This window comes from Peromyscus californicus, unplaced genomic scaffold (genome assembly GCF_007827085.1).
Source record: "Peromyscus californicus insignis strain IS unplaced genomic scaffold, ASM782708v3 Scaffold_7__1_contigs__length_154581171, whole genome shotgun sequence".
Taxonomy (NCBI): Eukaryota; Metazoa; Chordata; class Mammalia; order Rodentia; family Cricetidae; genus Peromyscus; species Peromyscus californicus.
Genome location: NW_026294595.1, coordinates 125,877,562 through 125,898,524, shown reverse-complemented (window position 1 = coordinate 125,898,524; position 20,963 = coordinate 125,877,562). Strand labels below are relative to the sequence as shown.

Genomic DNA, 20,963 nt, shown 5'->3' with positions numbered 1-20,963 from the left:
CCTGTCCTGTTTCTGTCCCTGCCCTGGCTAGATCTGTGGGAGTGTAGGGGAAGGGATTACCCATGGGCCCTCGGGCTGCAAGGACAAGGTACCTGTAGGAAGCAAAAGACCTCAGCAGGGTCCTTACAGGAGAGACCTCCCCTGACCATCACCAGAGATATGACTCCCGGGTGGCCAGGGATAGTGGTGTCATGGAAGAGGAAAGGATGAGCTTGTGCTTCTGTTCACACAGAAACACCCAAGGGATCACAGGTTAGAGGGCGGCCCTAGGGGAGTGTTAGTGTGTAGATGGGTGCTATGCTTTGCTTTGTGCCTGCTCCCAGCATCTGAGTGTATGTGTGGTCAGGGTAAGGCTGCAAATCACAGCTCTCATGCTTTGGCTGTGTGGCCTTGGACAAGTAGTTTAACCTCTCAGTGCCTTGTTCCCCCTGTAGTGAGAGACCAAAACTACCTTTACTGAGGAGGGAATGCTGGTGCTGGGCAGAGGAACTTGGGTTGGGGTGGGGGGGTAGGGGTGGGGGAGTGAGTGGGGGATGGGGTGGGGTCCTGAAGAAATTACATCAGAGATGGCTGGGCACAGATCAGTCAGATGTGTCATGCACTTGCATGTAACTTAGTACATGCAGGTCACTTCCTCACCTCTAAAATACGATTCTAATTGTAAATGAAGTCTGGTAAAGCTGGTCATGCTGAAGGGCCTCTCTGAGCCTCGAGGGATTCCACCTGTGAAGTATCATCTCCAAAACCTTCTTCTGAGCTTGCAGCTCATACCCGCCAGTGGCTTTTTGCCCACCTTTCCCTGCTTTTTGGGTAGCAGCGACTCTCGATGGCCACATTCCACATTGCATCCTCGCCCAGGTTGGCGAGGTAACTGCTAGTGGGAGGGCTGTGTACAACCTCACAAAGGCGCGCCCACAGTCAGCCAGTGTTCTGAACAGCCTGACTGGGTCTCCCAGAGCTGGGTGTGCAGTTGGAGGTAGACTCCACACCTCCTGTTGACCTCCACTCCAGATGCCCAGGTTCAGTGACCTAGGGAGAAGGTCCCTTCACCCTCTACAGTGCTAGAGAGCAGAGCAATGGACACAGGACTCCAGTCCCCAGACTGGTCTCTGGCTTTGCCCCCCACCCCCAAACCAGGAGGAAAGAGCCTTGGAAATTCTAGCCCATTTATTCTAATGCTTCGAGTTTTGTTGGAACTTTAGATTCTAATAAAAATAAACAAAATTCAAAATCACCTAACCCCTTTAAGTGCCTTCTCTGTTTGTATGGGCAGTTCTGTATGTAGTCCTTTGTAGTACACACATTTACAGATGGGCAGTATGTGACACCAGTTCCTCACCTGGGGACACTGTCATTTCAGATCTCACTCTCTCCCATAGCTGTGTGGGTTTCTGAGGAGGGTTCCCAATCCCCACAAGCTCCTGAATAGGGGGTGTCCACCACCACCTGGTATCTGAAAAGGGAGTCTCCACCCGTGCACTCCTGAAGAGGGGCCCGCTCGCCCCATCAGGCACATGCCTGGTGAAATCACACAGGAAAAGGTCCCCGATTCTCCCTTGCCTCTTTCTGGACCTGAAGATGCTCAGGATCCCAACAAGGCTGCTTCCACCAGCCCGCCCCCGTATACACCAGGCAGTCTCAGGCGATTTCTTGCATCTTCTCCTATAACCCTTCTAATGTCACAGTGGGTAGCAATGTTACATCACCCTTTTGTTGCTGAGTTAGACTGATGGAGCTGAGATCTGGTCACCTCACTTCAATCCCCAGAACCTAGAGAGGAACGAGCCAACTGACCTCCCACATCTGTTCTCTGACCTCCACCTGTGCAAGTGGCATGCACACATCTGCACACACACACACACACACACACACACACACACACACACACACACACACACTACATACAAAAGATGTAGCATACAAACAGAAAGACAGCCAGTTTCTGAAGATCCATTACAGCGGGGAAAGAGAAGCATCTTGTTAGGATAAAAGGGTCAAGCCAGTCCGGCATAGTGGCCCACGCCTTTAATCCCAGCACTCAGAGGCAGAGGCAGGTGGATCTCTGTGAGTTTGAGGCTAGCCTGGTCTACATAGAGACTTCCAAGCCAGAAACAGACAGTTGCTGAAGAATTTCCTCAGCTGTCAGTGTAGCCCACACAGCAGGGTATTGTCTCCAGGGAGCTGAGGGGACTAATGGATTGCTCAGCTGTGTGACATGCAGGAGAGTAATTATCTTTCTTGTGGTGCTGAGAGCCAACCCAGGCCCTCATGCATGCTGACTGCTCTGCTGTTGAACTACATCCCCAGCCCATGGTTTTGTTTTGAGACTGGGTCTTCCTCAAGCTGGTCTCAAATTCACAATGGAGACCACGCTGTCCTTAAACTCATGATCCATCTGCCTCTGCCTCTCGAGTACTGGGATGACAGGTGTGAGTTACAACCTGAGCTGAAAATTAGTGACCCAAGCCAGCTAAGGGCTAGCGGACCTTGAGGGCATCTTTCAGGCTTTCCCTGTAATACCAGGGCGACTGCTCACGAGGGTTCTCCCTCCAACAGGCTGCCTTCCTGTGTCTGACCCTGGCTGCTCCTTTGCAGCATCTCATTAGCGACCTTGCTGTCATCTTCTACGCGTGTGCTTACTCTTCCTTGGGTTCAGACATGCTCTCTTAACTGAGATCCAAAGTCCATGACCAAAGTTGCAAGGCCTGTTGGGGTCCTGGGGCTAGAAAACCCGCTGTATCATTTCTTTCACAAGCTTTTGAGCAGAGAAACTCATGGGTCTCATGCAGACTCTAGTTGGTGGAGAAACTGGCCGAGTTTGTTGTGGATGGAAGGGCTGGCGGAGGCTCCTCCATGGGCACCAGTGAGGGATGGGAGGAGTGTGTGGAGTCCTCTCCTCTTTCACTGTCCGTCTTATTCTCAATCACTTCCCATCTGCTACTGGGCCTCCAAGAGGCCAGGGCACGTTTTCCCTCTGGAGAGCTAGCCAGAGGGTTTTGTGCTTCCAAAAGGAATCTGGGGCAGCTATCCAGGCATGGCCTCAGCCATTCTTCAGAGAATAAAATTCACTAACTCTTGGTAGGCACTAGTACCCGGCAGCTGGAAGTGGTGGCCCACGCCAGCCTTTAGGGAGCCATAGGCAAGGGTATTAAGTCTGAGGCCAAACTGGGTTACACAGTGGGACCCTGACTTTAGGGAGCTAAACCGGGCTGGCAAGACAGCTCAGAAGGTAAAGGCACTTGCTGTTAGGACTGATAACCCGAGTTCAATCCCTGGGACCTACATGGGGGGAGAGAAGTGACTTTCAAATTGTTCTCCGGCCTCCACACTGTTGCATGTACACACACACACACACACACACACACACACACACACACACACACACGTAAAAACTGTGTTTAAAAACTAATGAAGAAGGAAAGGAATGAAGGTACCTGGCACACAGTGTGAGCACCTGATGGACTTTTGCCCACACAGATTCTGGCCTCTGGCCTCTTTGCTATTTTCAAACGATGAGACAGGAATCCTAAAAGGTACAGCAAGCTCCCTGAGGGCCGCACTGCAGCTGAGAAGGAAGCAGAGCTAGAAGCCAGGTTGTGCAAGCCCGATGCCCAGCCACATGCCCAGAGAGGTGGGGATAATCTCATCCATGACCGTGCTGTCCCCATAGCTTCCAGTCAGAGGGGGCACAGACCACCCTCAGCAGGCCCTGAAGCAAAGCCTAGCCCACGAGTCTAGGGAGGAAAAGAGGTCCCTCTGCACAGAGGCATGGAGCCCTGTCTAGAGACAACTTCTGAAACAAAGAAAGTCCATAGTTCACAGGAAACACAGCCAACTATTGGGGGGAAAAAAAAAAGAAAGAAAGAAACTATGTCAGGTGCAGGTGACCTTGGGAGCCCAGTGGAAGCTGCTGAAGGTGGATTAAACAATAGAGGCTACTTATAGCCTTCTCCCTTTCTTTAGATTTTATTGAATTTTGAAAGAATGCATAGTCAAAGAAAAATTCAAAGTACAGAAAAGTGTCAAAAGAAAAAAAAAATCATGCGAAACCCTTCGTCTCCTAGTGAACAGTGGGTTCCCGTTCCTCCAGCTTGCCCTGGGTGAACGCACATGTGTGTTTTATCTCGATCTGTGGGTCCAAGTCCTGTCCCAGCATTTTACTCCTTATCATATCCCTTTTGCCTTAACGTGGCCAACCCTAGCCGGAAGGAAGCCAAGGCACTGTGGTCTCTGCTCTGGGCTGCTGAAGTGAGAAGTGAGAAGTCAGAAAGCCAGGCTCAGGCAGCTGTTAGGTAGGTTAGCTCTGAGAGGGACTGACCAACAGGCCTCCAAACCAGCACACAGGGGGCTAGAGAAACGACTCAGAGAAAAAGCGTGCTTGCCACCAAGCCTGGTAGCCCGAGTTTGAGCCTCAGGACCCAGGTGAGCATCTCACACATCTGCTTATGCCCTCTGGGTAGAAAGGGATCTGAGAACGTGACTCTCTCCTGGCAGCACTTAGGTTGGGGAAGGCCCGGAGGAGACCGGGATCTGACTGCTGCAGCTGGACTCAGCCCGGTCTTTTTCTAAAGGCCGCATTCTTGCTTCCTTGGTGCTGCAAGAGAAATCTTTCAAGAGTCACTTTCTGTGTGGTGGGGATGCACGTGCCACAGTGTGTGTGTGTAGGTCAAAGGGCAATTTGCAGGAGTTGTTTCTGTTTCCTCTCCCTCTACCAGGTGGGTTCCGGGGATCGAACTCCAGTCCTCAGGCTTGACAGCAAGCCTCGTTACCTGCTGAGCCATCTTGCCTGCTTGCTGTCCTGCTTTTCCTTGGGGGAGCTTAAGAATCAAGACTGGTGCTGAGGTCCAGGCGAGGTGTTTAAGCCCTCTGAGCTTGAGTTTGTTCCTTCCTTCCTTCCTTCCTTCCTTCCTTCCTTCCTTCCTTCCTTCCTTCCACCCTCCCTCCCTCCCTTCCTTCCTTCCTCTCTTCCTTCCTTTTTTATTGGTGGGTTTTGTTTTGTGAAATGATCTCGCTATGTAGCCCTGCTTTCCTAGAACTCACTGTGGACCAGGTTGGCCTTGAACTCATAGAGATCCACCTGCCTCTGCCCCCTGGGTGTCGGTTGGGATTAAAACAGTGCTGCACCAGCGCCAGGCTGGGCTCCGGTTTCCTTCCACACAAACCTGGACTGAACATAGGAAGACTGAGGGCTTCTGTGAGGATGGAATGAGGAAAGCGGAGGGTGGAGCCCACTCCTGGGAAGGCCCTGCCTCAGTAGGTGGCAAGAGTGGCCTCGGGTCCTGGGGCGAAGCAGGCCGGGCAGCAGGGAGGGCCTTGACAGCCATGATGCTGGCGGTTGCCAGGGCAGATCTCTGTGGAGATGGGCAGGTGGGGTGCTTAGCGGTTCCAGGGAGGACTGACCCCCAAGGAAATGTGTGAGCCTGATTCAATGACTGTGCACTTGTCTCCAAAGCCACCCTGTCCTGATTTTCTGTGTCCATCTTCTTGGGTCCTCTTTCCTCTGGACAAATCTAAAGTGTGAGCCTCAGCATTTATGTCCCAGCTGGACAGGAAGAACTCAGAGCCTGCCCATGCATGCCATGTGAATGTGGTGTCCAAGGAAGCCAGAAGAAGGGATCAGATCCCTTGGAACTGGAGTTTCAGGGGTCTGTGAACTGCCCGATGTATGTGTGCTGGGACCTGAACCCTGGTCCTCTGGAAGAGCATTAAGTACTCTTAACCTCTGAACCATCTCTTCAGCTCCCTACCCATCATTTTGTATCCTGAATTTGCAGCACCTTTTCCAGGGGACTCCGGCTGCTGGCCCTCCTCTCATCTGGACCCGAGTGTCCACATCTACAGCCTGGGATGCTCTGTGGCCATCGGGACGCACAAGGACACACTTTGCAAGAGCAAGGGGCTGTGGAATCTCAAGAGGGAATACCATCCCCAATTTTTTTTCCTGATGCTGCAAGAAGCTACCACATAGTAGCAGCTATGAAAGTGTGGGTATGGAGGTACACACCCTCGATCCTGGCTCTCGGGAGGATGAAGAGTTTGAGGCCAGCCTAGGTTACAATACACGGTGAGACCCCTGCTAAATATATCAACCAACTGAAATTCAGATTGACTGTAGTTTCGTAGATTAGAATCAGCCAAGGTCTCCCAGCATTAACTTGAGGATGTTTGCTGTCTGGGCCCCTCGTGGAGGCTCTAGGAGAGATGACCTCCTTTGAACTCTCTAAGACTGTGGTCAGAAACCAACGTGCGCACTTGCAAGATGATATTCTGGCCCGCCCCCAGCACCTCTGCGTGGGTTCCACTTCGGAGCCCAGCCAGCCACTGAGGGCTCCCAGTTTCTCCTGTTTGTCCCAGACTTCCATGCCTTGCTTTTGGCGTCTCGTGTGATTCTCTGCATTCAGAGGTCGATGTGGATTCATGGAGCCCTCTTGGGCAGTTCCACAGAATCCTCAACTTTAGAGCCTATCAACTTTATCTGTTTGCAAAGTCGTCTGTGCCCTGCATGTTCCCTAGCTCCAGGAATTAAGGTGTGCGTGTCCTCTGTGACTCTTCCCAGGGCGAGGCAGGGTGGAGTGCAGGGTGAACAGTTCAGTCTTGGGCTGTTTCCGTGCACAGGCTAAGACGGACACACAGGGACACACACACACACACACACACACACACACACACACACACACACACGTCTTTAAAAGTGTAAGTAAGGCCACACCCAGTGGGAGTGTTTTGCCCTATAAGGCTTTGGGTTGCCCCAGGTCAGGAAGGAAGGACCAGCTGGGCAGGAACTGGGTGGAGATCCAAGATTCCTGGGCAGAGACTGGACTTGCCCAAATCAAAGGTAGCCTGGCTGGGCTAGGCTTTCCAGGGAGCCAATGCACGGGCTGGTGTCTGGCTCTGGTTTCTCCTAGGCCATTCTGAAAATCTCCCTGGGGAAACCATCACCAACAAAACGGCTGGAGAGACTGCCCCCAGGGGACCCCCACTTTGAGGGATTGCAGCGGCTCCCATTGGGGTTCCCGGGACAGAGTCAGGGACCTCACCCTGACTCTAGCTCCCCTCTCCCCTCACTTCCTACGTCTGCTAGCCTGGCTGTTCTGTCCTGTTCCTGAGTCCCTTTGTTCCAGGAGTCACCAGGTTCTGAAGGCATTTCTGCATGAGCAGAAGGAAGGACGAGGTCTGCATCCCTGTCTGTGCTGCCCTGGCCCGTGCCCAGCTCACCCAGCCAAGGCCCCTGCCAGGGCAGCGCTTTCTCTCCAGAGCACCCCAGTGGCTTCTTAGCTACCACGAATCTTTTGTGGTCCTTTCAAGATTACCCCCACAAAATACACCCAAGGCAACATACTGCGCTGCTCTGAATGCTCAAGGAGGCATTTCTGCAGATGCCCTCTCAGGCTTCACCCTGCATGGGGAAGCATCTTTAGCCAAGCTCCATGCCAACTCCAGGGTGAGGGCAGAGTCCTGATCTTTCTTTTTTTTTTTTAATTAAAAAAAAAAAAAAAGAAAGATAGGGCCTTGCTATATTTTCCAGGTTACCCTTAAGTTCCTGGGCTCAAGTGACTCTTCTGCCTTGGCCTCCCCAGCAGCTGGGACCACAGGCCCTCTGTGGTGGCACTTGTATTGTTGGTTACCCCTTTCAGTGGGCTATAGCAACATCCCACATCTTGGGTCAGACTGGATTCATGGGGCTTGGGGGGTGACTCTGTCAGTAAAGAAGTTGCAAGAGTAAGAACCTGAGTTCAATCCCCACAGCCCACATTTTTAAAAGCTGGGCATGGCGGTGGTGCATGCCTGTAATCCCAGTGTTGAGGAAGCAGAGACAGGGTCCCTGTCTGGAGCTCACTGGCCAGCCAGACTCACCCTGGGGTGGTGTTGTGGGCAGAAGTATAGCTCAGGGGCATCAAGGGTTGTGGTGGGCAGAACACCTACTGTTTGAGGAGGTACCACTGAGCACTTTGTATACACAGCTGCTCAACGTCACCCCTAAGAATCCTGGAAGTGATGCTCTTCCCACCTGTATGCTGAGAAGCAGCTGAGCCAGGCTGACAAGGGCCAATTTATAGGCTGGAGGCTCCTAAGATGGGGTGACAGACAAACCAGACCAAGTCCCTCGGTGGAGGCGACTTCCCAAGTGCCAGCACACCCTGGCTTACCCTCGACAGAGCGTGTGAGCCGGGATGGCACTCTGCTGCATGTGCGGTCTGCACTCACCGGTTACTCTTGGAAAGTTTTCCTCATCTGTGCTGCTCTCTGGATACCCATGGCCACATCCCGATTGGCTGCGTAAGGGAAAGTACTTCAAATATGGACGAGTAACTTGGCACTCCATGGAGTGTTATACAACCCAGGATAAAGAATGAGCAGTTTCTGTTTTCACTGAAGCAAAAATGTGTAAGATGAACAATGGTTTGTGACTCTGTGTCTTGAGGTCCTGCCCCTTTGGAAGGGTGAACAGGAAGTAATGAAAGTGTTTGTTTTTGTATGTGTTGTTTGTTTTGTGGAGGCTGACCTCACTATTTAGCCCTTCCTGGCTTGCCTAGAGCTCACTATGCAGACTAGGGTGGCCTTGAAGTCACAGAGATCTGGGGGAACTCTGCCTCCTGAGTGCTGGGATTAAAGGTGGATGTCACCAAGCCTGGCTGGATGTCACCAAGCCTGGCTGGATTTCTTGAACTCTTGATTGCCCTGCTTCAGTCTCCAGAGTAGTGGGATTCCAGGTCTGCACCACCCACCAGGCCCCACCACCCACCAAGCCCTGGATAAACACCATTTAAATATTTGACTTTCGTTGTGGGTCTTAGCCTTAAATGGCTGAGCTATATCTCCAACCCTACTTTAAGAGTAGAGAGCAGTGCGGAGTGGCGCCAGCAGATGGGCAACAGTCCCAAAGAGTGGGCTGGCCCCAGGCCTCTCTGCTCTGTTTCTGTGGTTCTCAGCCTTGACTGAAAACTGATTAGAATTAGACCGATACAGTGTAGCCTTCTGGTGTGTACACTGACTGCCCGCCCCTACTGTAAAAGCATAGAAAGTTTTAATTTTTACAAAAAGGAACAAAATACAAAAACCGAATAATAATTACAAACAGCACCCCTCCTGCCTGAGACACCTTCCGGGTGGGGTTCACTTTCAGAGGCAGGGCTTCCCTCAACTTATCTTAGGGTCTCACCATCCTGGGGGACCCAGAGCCAAGATGCTTGGAGTTTCTGTAGCCAGTGTCCCGTAGAGGTTCTCTCTTGGGACACAGAAAAGGGATGGAGGCGGGGCCTCCCTAAGCCCTCTGACCACTTCTGGCGCGTGTTAAGAAGGGTGTCCACGCAGGAGAGAGTTCAGGAGAACCTGCACGATTAAACCTACAAACTAAAGGCTGCTTACTACAACCCTCCTTTAATGAGGAAATAGGCCTAGAGAGTTGACTTCCCTAAGTTCTCACAGCAGGCAAGGGGAAACTTAATCTCTCAGAGATCTCCCCCTAATGTCCTTGGGCTGCCTCAGGCTGAATGCTACAAACCAGATCTCTGAGAAGTCCGAGAGAATGAAGTCCGCACCTGGGGCTCATCAGCACTGGGGCACAGTGTTGGGGGAGGGCTGCGCGTTTCAACTCCAGGTCAGGAGGAGGCCTTTCGTGTAAAAAAGCTCGGACCCAGATCTAAGCCCTCACGGAGAAGGGGCCAGGAGTTGTTAACCTTGCCTCTCTGGGTTCTGGTTGCCCACCTCAGCGATGGTGTCCTGGCGTCCTGTGGTGGCCCAAGTGAGGCTAGACGGAACAGTCCAGGCTGCAGGAGTCAGCAGATGCGAAGAGCTGCAGCACGTTAACCAGTGGGAACATGAGCAGGGCGCCGATCAGGGAGCCCAGCTGCACTGCTGCCCCACACCACAAGAGGGCGCTGCGGCTCCGGTCACGCAGGATCACACCCAGCATCACCTTGACATAGCTGAGACAGGCTGCAAACAGCACCCAGGAGAGCACCTGCGGGGACAAGGCCACCAGGGGAGATGCAGAAGGGAGAGAACTCAAGGGCGTGCCCTAGGGCAGGGTAACCTCACGGACCAAGGGAGATGAAATGACCCCTTATTACAAATGAGGTTCTAGGGAGGTGACCCTGAAGGGCTAAGGGAGCCACAGGCGCTATCCCTCCAGAGTAAAAGGAAACCCAGGTGCCTCTCCCTCCCCCAAATGATCAAGTCGGGGTACACATGGGGGAGGCAGCATTCACGGCAACTTCACCTCCCTAAGTCCCCACTTTCATGAGAACCACTAGAAGACGTAGGCTAACCGGAGAGGGGTCCCCCGGCCTTGAGAAATGAGAGTGGGGGAGGGGACACTTACGATGAGGACTTCTCCACCCCAGTGACCCTGCAGGATGGGGCAGGGGCTCATGGCAGCCATGGCCATGTTGTAGGCCCCAAAGCTGGTTCCCAGCACCGTGAGCAACCCCAGAAACAACAGTGACCTGTGACGGAGCAGAGAAGGACATGAGAGGAGTCGAGAAGCCTGGTGTCTGTCCCCTTCACCCAGGCCTCAAGGAGTAGCTTCCAGGGTTAGGTTAGACCTTTACGGAAAATGATCCCAGGCGACTTAGGTTAAGGGGGACACCGAGAGTCAAGGTACCTCATATGTTCATACCAGATCACGGTTCAACCACCCAAACCTTGAGACTGGTCCTTGACCTGTCTTTGACCTATTCTTGCCTGTGCAATGGGGGTGTGGTGGGCACAGGTGCCCTGGAGGGGTGCATGGAGCACAGGTGCCGGGCGGCTTCCCAGCCGTGGGTGTTGTGTTGCTATCATTTTCTTCATGATACCAGCTCCTTGCCAGGAAGCCACCAGAAGGGACTTTGATCTCTTCAGGGCTTTCTCCCGAACCCTCCCTTACTCTCAGGGGGGTCTGTCATCTGTCTGGGAGATCAGCCATGAGCTCTGGAGGTGACTTTCCAGAATTCCATCAGAATCTGGCTGGCAGCTGAGGACACTGCTTTCCTTGGGTGAGGCTCAGAAAAATGGCGTCCTCTTGCCCGGGTCCATGAATGAGTGTTTAGGAGCGATTGGCCAGTATACGTAGAAACTGTCTCCTGCACCTTTTACTTTCTGTACTGGCTGGTTTTGTGTGTCAACTTGACACAAACCAGAGTCATCCTGAAGGAAAGAGCCTCAGTTGAGGAAATGTCTCTATGAGATCCAGCTATAAGGCATTTTCTCAATTAGTGATCAATGAGGGAGGGCCCAACCCATGGTGAGTAGTACCATCCCTGGGTAGGTGGTCCTGGGTTCTGTAAGAAAGCAGGCCGAGCAAGCCAGGGGAAGCAAACCAGTAGGCAGCTCCCCTCCATGGCCTCTGCATCGGCTCCTGCCTCTGGGATCCTGCCCTGTTTGAGTTCCTGTTCTGATGTTCTCCACTGACCAACTATGATCTGGAAGTGTAAGCCAAATAAGCCTTTTCCTCCCTAACTTGCTTGTTGGTCACAGTGTTTCATCACAGCAATAAAACCCTAACTGAGACACTTCCCCTATGACTGTAACCTGAGACCATGCCCCTACAGAAATCTCCTACCCAGACTAACTCTTCCTCCTGTGCTGCCATGGGAAACATGAGATCTGGGTGGTGTAGTGGGTGCCCTCCCTCAGAGTGAGCACAACTCACCTGATCCCAGCTTTTCTGTACATGTATCTGTCATTTCTTCATTGCCATGGCCCCAGTTAGGTTCCCAGGATGAAGCTTCTACTTTTGAGCCAGGGCCCAGCCTGCTCTGGTAGCCTGCATTACATCTGATAGCCCGCCTAACTATCCTAGAAATGCAACTTGATGGGGCTGGCTGGGCCACAAGCCCAGCTCCATCCCTCCTTCTAGGTCTCAGGGTTCTATGTGTCCACCTCAGTAGCCGACTGTCACTCCTCATGGACTGGGGGCCCTGCTGCTGAGACATTGGAAGTGCCAGGCACTGATAAAGAACAACCTATATCACCTTCCTAGCCGTCATAGGAGGAAGCATTGCCACTCCAATTTTTCAGATAGGTACCCTGGAGGCACAGAGGCCAAGCATGTTATCCCATGTCTCCGGGAGACCATATACCAACCACCCCCCACATCGACCCATAGGTGGGGCTGGGCACTTGGTGTTCTGAAATGGCGCGATCCCCACTGTCAGGGTTCCCTGGGTTAGGCAGGGTACCTGTTAGGCAGGAAGGTGGGGAGGAAACAGGCGAGAGGGCTGGCCACGGAGCTGAGGGTGGCAGACAGGTGGTAGGCAACAGGTCCATACGGCAGGCAGGAGTAGGTCTGCACTGAAGGTAGCACGCCATTGGTGAGCGCGTTGACAAAGGCCACCACCGAGTAGATGAAGGCCAGCTGGGCTGGGCGGAGGGGGGCTGCACTGGCTTCCACCGACTCCTTGCCTGGGCTGCTCACGTAGGTACCCAGTGAGCCGGTGTCCTCTGTGTCTCGTGGCCTGATGGAGTGCAGGGTGACCTGGGAGTGGAGAAGGTCCTCTATGGAGCCTTGCCGTCCCCAGGGTTGCCGCTGCAGGAGGAAAAAGGCGACCAGGCAGCAGCCCATCAGGCAAGAGAGCAGTAGGAAGAACAGCAGCGGTGAGAAGCGTGGGGCCAGGTAGCGACTCTCCAGGTGCCAGGCGAGGGCTGACAGGGAAGAAGGGCTGTGGGTTGTCTGTGGAGGGACAAAGCTGCCGTTAGCCAACGTCACTGCGGGAAGCGTGCGCTACGTCAGATTCCCAGATAAAAATCCAGGTCTGGCCGGGCGGTGGTGGCGCACGTCTTTAATCCCAGCACTCGGGAGGCAGAGCCAGGCGGATCTCTGTGAGTTCGAGGCCAGCCTGGACTACCAAGTGAGTTCCAGGAAAGGCGCAAAGCTACACAGAGAAACCCTGTCTCGAAAAACCAAAAAAAAAAAAAAAAAAAAAAAAAAAATCCAGGTCTGGGGAGGTTAGAGACATCTTGACCTTAGGTTCTCGTTTCCCTGGTCTACATGATTTTATCTGGAGGCTCAAGATATCCTCCAATCTAACTAAAAGACCAGACTGTGCCACTCTTAGAATTCTTTAATACTGGCTACTCTAAACTGGTTTGTTTGGGACACACAGAGTGGACATTTTCAGGACCTTTGTCACTTGTCAGATTCCATCTGAGTTTATGACAGGCCACCTTTGCTCATCAGCCACCTCTTCCCCCCTCCCAGCGTACATCTCCACACTCCATTGAGCCGCAAGCCACTGTCCCTTTCTGTTGTTTGGGAAGGTTTGAACCCCTGTCACCTGGTGCGCCTTTGAATCTCAAACTCTGATGAACCTCCAACAGGCACACACTTAAAATGGTCTTTCTGCTGTCCACTCACCTGACACACTTTAATCTGTAGCCCCTAGCTGACAGGATGGCTCAGCAGGTGAAGGCATGTGCCGTGCAAGGCAGACAACCGCGTTCCGTCCCTAGAACTCTAGTAAAGATGGGGAGAGAGAACTGACTCTACGAAGCTGCCCTCTGACCTCCACATTTGTATGGTGGCATGTGGCCCTATGCACGTGTGTCAGAATACACATACTAAATAACGAAAATAAAGGAAGCCAATTTCCTGTTCCCTACACTGGGGACCACGCATAGCGTAACAATGGCTCTGGATCACCCTCGGTACCTGGGTGATGTGGGTCTCCACCGTGGTCACAGGGCTCAAGGTGGTGTCTGGTGTCTGTGTGGCGTTGATACAGGTGGTGATGCCTGAGCCTTGGGCAAGAGCCACCAGCGCGGGCAGGAGGCCGCTGAGCCCCTCTCCTATGAAGAAGGTGGTGAGATAGTACGTGGGCAGCTGGCTCATGAAGGGCAGGAAAGTGACAGAGGAGGTGCAGTCCACCAGGGCCAGGAAGAAGGTGAGGACGATGAAGGCCACACTATGGCGTCCGCCCTGTATCCAGGAGGTTGTGTTCCACAGGAAGGCCAAGAGGATGCAGGCAGCTGTGCCTATGCACAGGATGAGGAAGATCACGGGCACCTCAGACAGGCAGCCAGGTTGGAAGCGGTGCAACAGGGTGACTAGGAGGGGGCCTATGTTGGCCAGCTGGATGACCACGGTGAGGTAGGAGGGCAGGTACCAGCCCTCGGGCAACTCAGTCACCAGCAGGGGCAGCTCCACCCAGAGCCCGTTGATGGCTACCCAGGAGCCCATGCCAAAGACGCAGACCAGCAGGTGTGTCAGGAGGGCCATCGTGGGCAGCCTGAGCCAGACGCTGTCTGTCCTCCAGGTCAGGCTGCAGAAGAGCTGGGGGAGAAGGACACCTGTGAGACAGTCCCATTTTATCACCAACAAGCTGGCTTTTTATCAGCAAGGTTTTCCCCAGCAGGACTCAGAAATCCTGGCACCGCGAAGGAAAAGTTTGATCCATTCAACTTCAGACACGTTAAAACACACAAATGCAGTAAAACAGGTAAACAAAACACTTCTGTAAAAAGTGCCAAGAGCAAGGTCAAGAGACAAGTGACAGGCTGGGGGAGACCAGGGCAGAGCAGACAAAGGCCTGCTTCTTCAGTACACAGAGAGTTTTTGTAAACTGAGACCTGAAAATTCAAGAGAGAAATTTGCCAAGGATACAAACAGTTTAGAGGGAGAGCATATAGACCGGGCTTTGACCCACGGATCGTAAAATGACTGGGATGCCATGTCCATAGTTAATTTCACGTGAGTTGGAAAAGTCAGCAGATGTGACATGTTTAGATAGTCATAGCCAAGGAAGTTCACCCATCCCACACTAGTGTCCTCGATGAGCAGGTGAGGAAGAAGAGTCCCCTGCCCAAGGCCACCCAGCCAACAAGTGGCATGGCCTCTGTGAGAGCTGAATCAGCCTAGCCAGTTCCTCCTTGAAGAGGGAAAGTGGGGAGATCCCTTTCCCCCCACCATATGTATGTCCTTGAACTGGTCCCATACCAGCACTCACCCAATTGGGTGGTCTCAAGCAGACTCCTAGCCTTCTTTTCCCTCTTTTCTGTTTTGGTTTTGAGACAAAAATCTGACTGTTTAGCCCAGCCTAGCCCAGAACTCTGGTCTTCCCGCTTTTGCCTCAGGGGTACGTGTTGCCACACTCATGAATCCCAGTGTTGTTCTAGCAGTTCTAGAGCTTTCTGGTGAGCCTCATCCAGGACTCTTTGAAGCTCTGACAGCCCCTCCTCCTGGTCCCTACACAGGAAATGATTTGAGAGATGGGAGGAGAGTGGAAGACAGTGAGACCCGGACCTTCACTATAAAGACAGTCCTGTTCTTACCCAGGGCCCACCTGGTTGTGCCAGAGGACCTGGAGACAGGACGTTTCCAAGCTGCACTTGCTCTCCCGACCCCGCCTTCAAGTGCTGTCCTGGCCTGCATTGCCTCCACCCAGATTCCTGCAAGATCCTGCCCTGGGAAGTCAGCCTTCCCATTGCCCTGGTGGGGCTGGTGCTCCAGGGGGCGCAGGAGGACATGAAGCCCTGTTCTGCTAACTCTTCCTGACGCAGCAAATCATAAAGGGAACAGAGGGAGCCAGTCAGTAATTAAAGGAGGCAATCTCTCCTCTAGGGCTGTCATGTGAGAGCTCCAGCCTGGGGAGGTTAGCGCAGAGATAAGTGGGGTTCCATCAGGGTCTGTACCCCAGATCTCCACTTCTGTCCTGCCCAGTTCTCTAGGTCTGGAGACCCTTTAAGAAGCAACCAGCGAGGGGGTGTCCCAGGAAACAACATACACGAAGGTCAGACCGTTTCTCTCAGAGCAGTGAATGTTCTGAGTGTGGTAGGGACATATTTAAAAGATTCATGAGATGGGATGTAGCTCAGGCATAGAGTACTTGGTCTCCCCTCGAATCCTGGGTACTGAACCCAGGGACACATATAAGCCAGGTAAGAGCTCTATCGCCAAGCTATACACAGCTCCCTTGCCTTTACTTTTAATTTTGAGACAGAGTCTCTATTAATATTCTGATCCCACCCCTTGGGGGCGTCCTGCATCCTGACATAGAAATCTCTTAAGGAAAAACTCCACCCCTTTTCTGTCTCTCTGTCTCTCCTTCTACTTTTCCTCCCACGAGGTGTGCGCCCCTCTCTCGCTCCCTTCCCCCTCTGTCTCCCTCTTTCTGTCTCTCTGCCTCTTTATCTCTCTGTTATAATAAACTCTGCACGTGGATGCAGCGTCTGGATTGTGTATTATTGGCCACCGCCGCTGCCATGCCCACATGGCGTGCATCTGCCCAGCATGTTTCCCTGCGCACACGGGACACCCCCTGTGTCCCCGAGAAGTAAATCATAACAGTCTCAGCCCAGGCTGGCTGTGATCTCATTCTGTAGCCCAGACAGGTCTTAACCTTGGGATGCCCCTGCATGGCTCAGTATCTGTATTTTCTGCCCCATCTTCAGTGGCCTTGTGGCTCTTGTTCACTCACGTGTGTAACCTGCCTTTATTGGGTGCTACACCCAGCTGAACCATTGTCCTCTGCTCACCAAATAAATAAATAAATAAATAAATAAATAAATAAATAAATAAAATCTGTCACCAAGAAAACCAGAAAATCAAAACACAGAGCAGTCCAGGCAGCAGCGAGTACTGCAGAGGCAAGAAGAGCTATCTGTATATTATTTCTCCTGCAGTTGTACATAAAATGTTTTTACATTTAAAAAAAAGACAAATACTATAGAATTGTATTACATGAAATATATAGAATATACAAATTTATAGAGACAGAAAGATTAGACGTTATCTCAAGATGGAGAAGAAAAGAATATAGAGCAATGATTTCCTAGGTACAGAGTTTCTGTTTTGTGTGATGGAAAAGTCCCACAAATGGACAGTAGTATCAGGACATAATATCATGAATGTAGTAAATCAATACAATTAATGTAATTAATGAATATCATAAATATAATTATTGAATGAATACTGTGAATGTAATCAATGAATACCACAAATGTAATTAATGTCATGAGTGTAATTAATGAATATCATGAATATAATTTAAAAAATAAATTAATTGGCCGGGCAGTGGTGGAACATGCCTTTAATCCCAGCACTTGGGAGGCAGAGGCAGGCGGATTTCTGTGAGTCCAAGGCCAGCCTGGTCTACAAAGCGAGTCCCAGGAAAGGCGCAAAGCTACACAGAGAAACCCTGTCTCAAAAAACAAAAAACAAAAACAAAAACAAAAAAAATTAATTAATTAAAAAAGAAGAACTGGGAGGTAGGAATGTGAGGTAGAGAAGTCTGGGAAAGAGGGTCCAGGGTGGAGCTGGCCAGCCAGTACAAGGCCCTCTCCATGTTCAAAGATCAGCCTTGGGACCAGCGTGGCTGCGGCTATCAGATTAAGAGCAACAGAGAAGCCTAGGGAAGTCACCAGGGCCTTCAAGGGCAGTGTGGATGTATCCTCAGTGACCCACAGGCCCTCCAGGTGGAGGAAGACCAGTCCTGACTGGATATGGGGAGGCGAGCGAGGGAGCCACCAAGGAAGCAGGGCCCAGCCATTGTGCTCCTTGCTGTCCACCTGTACTAACCCCCTCACATCCTCTTGCAGCCTCTCAGCAGTCCTGGGTCTACCCCATTTCACAGAGGAAGAAACTGAGGCTCAGAAAGGGGAAAGAAGTGGCCAGAGTCGCACAGCTGGTCAGTGTAGCGTGAATTCTAATTGGTCTTAATAAGATCAGAGAAACGGAGCAGCCAGTCACTTGAAAGACTTCTCACCTCTGGGAATCCTCAGACCGAAAGGGCCGTTGGCTGTCCTGGAACTCACTTTGTAGACCAGGCTGACCTCGAACTCACAGAGATCTGCCTGCTTCTGTCTCCCGAGTGCTGGGATTAAAGGCTTGTGCCACAACCACCAGGCTCTGTTTCTCTTTTAAATCGGATCAATCTTGTGTAGTGGCCTTGAACTCCTGATCTTCCTGCTTTCTCCTCCCAAGTGTTGGGATTAAAGGTGTGTGCCACCACTGCCTGGCTTCCATGTCTATCTAGTGGCTGGCTCCACACTGTGATCTCCAGGTCAGCTTTATTTGTTAAGAGTACAAACGGAATAGCACCACAGGTCAGGGTGTATGAGACGGTGGAGCAGGCCCCAGGAAGGAGTGAGAAGAGGTGGCCTGACATTTCAGGCTCTGGGGCCAAGAAGCAGGGAGTGAGGAAGGGCTGAGGGGACCAGAGACACGGGCCCTACCAGAGAGCTGCTTCCTAGGTGCTGGAGTCCCTTTGGGGAGTGCAGAAGGCCAGAGACCAGACCAAGTCTCTGACTAAGATGAGGTCCAGAAACAAGTGAAAACTAGAGACTTCAGAGGGTGACTTCAGGCCAGGGCCTTTTGATTCTTGTGTGTGTGTGTGTGTGTGTGTGTGTGTGTGTGTGTGTGTGTGTGTGTGTGTTGCAGGGGTGAACCAGGGTCTTGTGTATGCTAGGCAAGTGCATACCACCCTCTTTGTTATTTTCACATCAAACGCCGAGTGTCTGCGGTCCCACACCCCCATTGTGTGGTACTGGGCTGCCTCCTCCCCTGTGTGCCCTGACCTTGCTCCTGCACTATAACAGCTTCCTGGCTTTTGTGCGAAGCCTCACATCTCGGGATCCTTAGAAGCCAGCCAGTCATGGAGCCTATCTGCGTCTATCAGGCAGTACAGAGCTCTCCCACGGGAACTGGGATATGTGTGTGTGGGGGTATTCTCTCCTACGTGGAGGCAGCATCTGGCTTGTAAGACACTGGGCCACCCTACACCCTGGCGCCATGGTTGGATGCTTACTCTGCATAGATAGGCTGGCAGTTGGTGGGCGCTGAGCCGAGGGGACCAGACGGGAGAGAGATGGTGCAGGCCTGCTGGTGGCCCTGGGGACTGGGTAGGACCTGCCTGGCTTTGGGTAAGCAGAGCAGGGGACCAGAAAGCCAACCTAGGAAAGGGAGCTGAAGAGGGGGTGGGGAGATATTGATGGTGGACAGGGCGCTGGAACCCAGAGAACCAACAGTTAAAGATGCAGGTGTAGACAAGAGAAACCGAGGCAGAAGAAACCATGAGGAGGCATAGGTTCCCCGGGGCAGCTACTGGGTGGCCAGGAGCCTGGGCCCTCTCACACCCAAGTGGGACAGGAATTTTCACCTACAGCCTCCAACTCATGCCAACTCAACTTTCCCGCTTACAAAGACTTGGTTGGGCAACCACACTCCCAGCAAGCAGGTGGTGGCAGTGGCGTCCTGCCCACTCCATCTCAGAGAGAGCTGTCTGTCATCCAGGCCTGGGCTCCCTGGCGGTATGACCTCAGGTCAATTGCTCACTCTTTGAGCCTCCTGGGAGGTCCCACCTGTGAAAGGACCTGGGTATGTCATGGCTTGGTGGCCCAGGTCTCAGGGAGGGAGAAGATCTCATGGCTCCCTTCCTCCCTACTCCTCCCTGCGGGCCAGGAAGGGCATCCGACCTCTTACGGCAGCCGAATTTTGGAGGGGAGCCATCCCCGGACTGGTGGGACCTGTGCTCCCGGGCCAGGCTGCTGAGGCTCGGCGGGCGGATACAGGTGCTGCGCAGCAGCATCGGGGCCAAGCAGGCCGGGACTGGCAACATGGGGGCAGCTCAGAGTCCGCGGCTGCTCCGCCCATCCCTGCCGCCCTCCTGGCGGGAACTAGGGCAAAGGTCACAGGCCACCCGCTGTCCCCAGACGGACGCCCCCCGCCCGTGCTCCACCGCCACTCACCGAGGGTCACGGAGGGTCTACTTGCCCGGCGGCTCCTGGAGTGTGTGGCGGCACCTGTTTGTCCCCGCCCCGGTGTCGGGAAGGTGGGCGGGACCGGGGGAGCGGGGAGGGTGGCCCTATGACAACTCTCAGGAGCCACAACCAACAGCCCGTGGTACCAGAGCCTTCTGCATCCCTTCCCTTTTCTTCTTGCGGCCAGACATAAACTAGCCATTGCTCCCAACTAGCCTTTGGGAGCCAACTACTTGAGCTCCTTGTACAGATGAGAAGACTGAGGCCCAGAGAGTGGGGTCTTGAGTGGAGCCACACAGCTCTGGGTGATCCTCAAGCCTCTGGTGACTGACGAACAGTCGCTTAAGCCTCCGGGGCAGGAGTTGCTTTCCTGCCCGATTTCACAGATGGGAAAACAGACTCAGGGAAGGAATATGCTTGTATCAGGGAAGATGTAACAGGAAGCCCCGGCTAGGACTGGAGTCAGAATCACAGGAGGGATCCATACATTGGGGAAATGTGTCAAACAGGTCCAGGAACTCAGCCTCCTTTTGGGTGGCCTCCAGCGAATAATTCAGCTCTTTCCAAGCTGCCTGGCACTGTTATGGAGACCTGGGGGCCCCACCCTTATCCAGCAGGCAGTGTACTATGAGGCTCAGGAAACACTACCCAAAGTGTACCTAGAAGATGGCAGCAGGTCTCCCGTCCCTGCCCCTCCACCCCCACCCCAAGCAGGCATCCTTAGATCTCTGATACAGTTTGAGCTGGTCCTTCTCAGGCCTACAGGGGCAGCCTGGGGCACTGGCCTTTGGTCATAGAATCCACATCTAACTATGAAGGCAGGTCCAAGGGAGTCACAGTGTATCTTCAGCTGTAGAGGGCTGTACTGACAGCCATCACCAGGGCTCTTTATCTCTATGACAAGACAATCTCTACTCACGTTCAGTGCCTCTCTCCCCCCCATAACCTGGGTACCACTACCGTTCCCAGACCCTTCTGTGTGAAGGATACTGGACTGGCTCCCGTTCCTGACCCTTCTTCAAGCCTCAGATTTTGCGGTAGTTCGGGCTGGAATTTCTCCTCTTGGTGTGCCTCCTGCCCATACAATCTTCAGTGCACATGAAGAGCCTGGAAGGTGCAGGCGAGACACGTCCTTCCATCTGAACCAAGGCCAAGTGTGTTGGCCTTGGGGACACAGGCTTGGCTCTGAAAGGGTAGCCTCCCTAGCAGAGAGGTTAGTTCTCGCCTGTCCTCCCAGGTCCATCAGGGTTCCCTCCATCCCAACTACCCTCCTTGCTGTGGTCCAGCCT

At 52.9% G+C, this 20,963-nt stretch overlaps 1 protein-coding gene across 1 annotated transcript; it reads right to left on the bottom strand.

Annotated features, from left to right (window-relative positions):
• Positions 1 to 9,003: 9,003 nt before the first annotated feature.
• On the bottom strand, positions 9,004 to 19,765 carry Slc52a3 (solute carrier family 52 member 3). The gene is made up of 5 exons (XM_052724093.1): positions 19,663 to 19,765; positions 13,631 to 14,251; positions 12,162 to 12,652; positions 10,322 to 10,445; positions 9,004 to 9,961 (listed from the first exon to the last, which is right to left on the bottom strand). Exons 2-5 carry the CDS (start codon positions 14,195 to 14,197, stop codon positions 9,749 to 9,751), a joined length of 1,395 nt encoding a protein of 464 aa, XP_052580053.1. The 5' UTR covers positions 14,198 to 14,251; positions 19,663 to 19,765; the 3' UTR covers positions 9,004 to 9,748.
• Positions 19,766 to 20,963: the final 1,198 nt, after the last annotated feature.